General features: G+C 48.6%; 1 protein-coding gene across 1 annotated transcript; it reads left to right on the top strand.

The window, feature by feature from the left end:
* Nucleotides 1–8: 8 nt before the first annotated feature.
* On the top strand, nucleotides 9–1,304 carry LOC104526866 (metal transporter CNNM2-like; the record flags this gene model as incomplete). Its single annotated transcript, XM_029085569.1, is given in 3 exon segments — nucleotides 9–381; nucleotides 384–969; nucleotides 1,283–1,304. Coding segments are annotated over 3 exon segments (915 nt in total), but the record flags the coding sequence as incomplete, so codon positions are not given.
* Between the last annotated feature and the right edge of the window lie 2,598 nt (nucleotides 1,305–3,902).

Here is a 3,902-nt window from a genome sequence, read left to right as displayed (position 1 = left end):
GTGCTGAGGGGCCGGCCGGGCCCCCAGCCTGGAGCGAGACCACCTGGATCTACCACGATGGCGAGGACACCAAGATGATCGTGGGTGAGGAGAAGAAGTTCCTGCTGCCCTTCTGGCTGCAGGTCATCTTCATCTCGCTCCTCCTCTGCCTCTCGGGCATGTTCAGTGGCCTCAACCTGGGCCTCATGGCCCTGGACCCCATGGAGCTGCGCATCGTGCAGAACTGTGGCACGGACAAAGAGAAGAACTATGCCAAGCGCATCGAGCCTGTGCGGCGCCAGGGCAACTACCTGCTCTGCTCCCTCCTGCTGGGCAATGTCCTGGTCAACACCACGCTTACCATCCTGCTGGACGACATCGCCGGCTCTGGGCTGGTGGCCGCGGGGTCTCCACCATCGGTATCGTCATCTTCGGCGAGATCGTGCCGCAGGCTATTTGCTCTCGGCACGGCCTGGCCGTGGGCGCCAACACCATCTTCCTCACCAAGTTTTTCATGATGATGACCTTCCCGGCCTCCTACCCCGTCAGCAAGTTGCTGGACTGTGTCCTGGGCCAGGAGATCGGCACGGTCTATAACCGTGAGAAGTTGTTGGAGATGCTGCGGGTCACCGACCCTTATAACGATCTAGTCAAGGAGGAGCTCAATATTATCCAAGGAGCCCTGGAGCTGCGCACCAAGACGGTGGAGGACGTGATGACTCCTCTGCGAGACTGCTTCATGATTGCTGCTGAGGCAGTGCTCGACTTCAACACTATGTCCGAGATCATGGAGAGTGGTTATACCCGCATCCCTGTTTTCGAGGGCGACCGCTCCAACATCGTGGACCTGCTCTTCGTTAAGGACCTGGCTTTCGTGGACCCTGATGACTGCACTCCGCTCAAGACCATCACCCGCTTCTACAACCATCCGCTGCACTTTGTCTTCAACGACACCAAGCTCGATGCCATGCTGGAGGAGTTCAAGAAAGGTGGGCTCATGGCTGTGGTGGGGGGTGTGGGGTGCTGCTCAGTGGTGGTGAGCATCTACCTTCCTCTGGTGAACTGGCTGGGAAGGCGAGGGAGCTCTGCAGAGAGGTCCTCTCAGGTTCCTGCTTGCGGAGGGGTTTGGGAAGGTGGATTTGGGACAGAGAGTGGCCTGTATTTAGGCATCTGCCAGATCTGCCTGCTCCCTGGGCCAGAAAGCTGATACGCGGTTGGTATGTGCCCCCGGCCTCTTTTCCCCACTGCACTGGGATGTGTGTGTGGGCACGGTGCCAAGCAAGGTTGTTTTCTTTCTTGCTTTTTCCACTCATCTGTCCGTTATAGTGAGAACCGCTGACGGGAATCCGCGCCCGTTACTTGGCTGTGTCTTCTCTGTGCTTTTTCAGCTGGCCTGACACCGAGGAGCGGGTGGGCTGCTCGGGTAGGTCACCCGTATCTTTCAGGCTTAGTGTGCACACACGTGCTGAGATAAACAAGACGTTTTAGCTCCATTCATAGGCTCAACTGGCTGACCTCAGCTCTGTCTGTGCTCGTGTTCCAGTGACTTTGATTGATGATTTGATCTTGTAACTCATAAATAGTTTCAGGGTCTTAAAATACATTCGAAAGCACCTACTGATGCTGTACTTCAGTTACGGGTCTTTTTCTGTAGGCTTCCCTCTGCCCCCAGGACCACAGCCTCAGCAAAGATGTGACTCTTCCTGCCTCTCCGGTGCAGCATGTGTATTAGTTGCATCAGAACAGGACTGAGGCTTTCTGACCCTGTCTTAATTGTAGGAGGTGTTGACCTGACAAATGCATCCCAATTCCTGTTAGAAGCTTTTGCTTATGAGAAAGGAAAAAACTTATTTTGTTTTCTGTTTTAAATTTGTTCCTCTCTGCAAGCCAAGTAATAGTGCTCTATGTCCTGTGCAGGAAAGTGCTTTCAAATAAATAGTTAAGTGAAATTTTAAACAGATTGGATGTGTGGACTCCTGTGCTGGAAAACTGGAGGCTATTGGAGTGCCACGGAGCTGTTCGTACCCACGGAGATCTGATCAAAGTACTGCCGGGCAGCTCAGGCCCTGGGAGGTGACCTGGCTGAAAGGGAAGATCTTTACAGCTGCACTGACCCTACAGTTAGTGGGGAATATTTGAGTTTACCTTTTAGCAGCTGCAAAAGTTACCTTGAAAAACACTTTGTAAATTGGTGAATGGTCTTTCTAGGTAATAAATTTAATTACCACTTAAATTTCAGGTGCAGTTTTGTCCACATGCTGAGCTTTGACAGCATAGCATTCGATCTCTTTCTTCCTGCATAACTCAATTTTGGGGATTTGAAGGGTTACCCCACTGATTTCCTCATTTTTATTTCACCTTCACAGATAAAAGGTGAACATACTCCTACTTTTTACTGACCAGTGCAGCAGTGGTTTTCTGTATCTCTTTCTGTCGCTGTGTAGTGATGGGGAAATCTTACTTGTGTTGGGAGCGGTTGAAGGAGAGGTGAGGCAGAGCCTCCCTCAGCTGTGGTTTCTGCGCTGCGGGATCTGCAGCTTGGATCTGGGAAACTCCATTATGTCACTTTAACTGTTGGCTGGTTAAGATGGATTTCACTGCATGTGCGGGCATAGGGTGGTTCTTCTCCCCCCACCCTTCCCCCATTATTCCAACTCCAGGCAGCATGTTGGGGTTCTTAACCTGTAGCCAGACTTGTGTTTTTTCTAGTTTTGTTTGTAGCAATGTGTCTGACAAAATTAATATTATGTTGGTCACTTCCCATCGCTGAAAGAGATGAAATGCACTTCTGTGTGTTAACATAGGAGTAATTTTATTTCATAGCTGGGAGAATTAGGTGTGTATTTTAATCCTGCAAGTGTGGCTAAGCCAAATATGCCTCCTTACAGTTCCTGAAGCTTGTGCTTAAAATAGGCTTCTAAAAAATTCTCCTTGGTGGCTTGGAAGGTGCAGACCAGAGATCGCTTTACCTGGTAGCCAGAGGACTTCTCTTGCCTGCACTAGGAAATGTCCCAGCAGCACAAGTTTAGGATGACTTCCTAACATGCATGTGTCGTGTGTCTCCCCCCACCCCCCTACCCCGAGATCGCTGTGTCCTGGAATTGTCTCTATCAATGTAAATTAATTCAGATTAGTCTGATCATACTTAAATGTTTATTCCAGAATAACAGCAGCTATGCTGGTTGGTCTGTATTGACAAGCCTGGTTTAGGATCAGCTCTGTCCTAACTGGTTTCTCTTTAAAAAAGTGCAGATATGGTGGAAATAAATTGCTTCCTTTGTGTCCTTTGAAATGAATGTAAATAACTGATAGCTTGCTTGATCTGGCATAGTGTGATGTCTTTTGCAAGAGTTCTCCAAACTTTGTTCTTCAGAGCAACCTTGCCAAATTCCCGTGAGAATGTACAAATTAAGGGTGAGAATCAAATTGCATGTTCCTCTCTGGTAGAATGTTGAAAATAAATAAGCCTACAGTTTTTAATCATGCCCTTCCCACCACATTGACCTTCTGTGGCAGTAGATTTGCTTCAAAACTCACGAATATCTTTTTTTTTTTTTCTCCTTTTCCTACCTAGGTCCCTGCTACCACCATTCAGTGCAACAAGCAGCTTGTGTGATAGTGCTGTCAGTTGAATATTTTAATCTGTTTAAGGAGAGAGGCTTGGTTTTTTTAGGGGGTTTGGTAGTTAGCTATGTAGGTGGGGTTTTGAAGCTCACTTTTTGGGCAGGAGCAAAACATACTTAATCTGAACACCGAAGGCTTAGGAGGAGGAGAGTAAAAGCCAGGCACTGCAGGATAGATGTGCTTATGCTGTTGTGGAAGATGAAATGGGTAGCTCTGTACTTGTTCTGGTGCTTAGGCTGAACAGCTGGAGGATTTGGTGGTGGACCTATTATTAGTATTCTTTGCCCACAATTGCAAAT

This window comes from Antrostomus carolinensis, unplaced genomic scaffold (genome assembly GCF_000700745.2).
Source record: "Antrostomus carolinensis isolate BGI_N321 unplaced genomic scaffold, ASM70074v2 scaffold28236, whole genome shotgun sequence".
Taxonomy (NCBI): Eukaryota; Metazoa; Chordata; class Aves; order Caprimulgiformes; family Caprimulgidae; genus Antrostomus; species Antrostomus carolinensis.
This window is presented reverse-complemented; position numbering and strand designations above follow the sequence as displayed.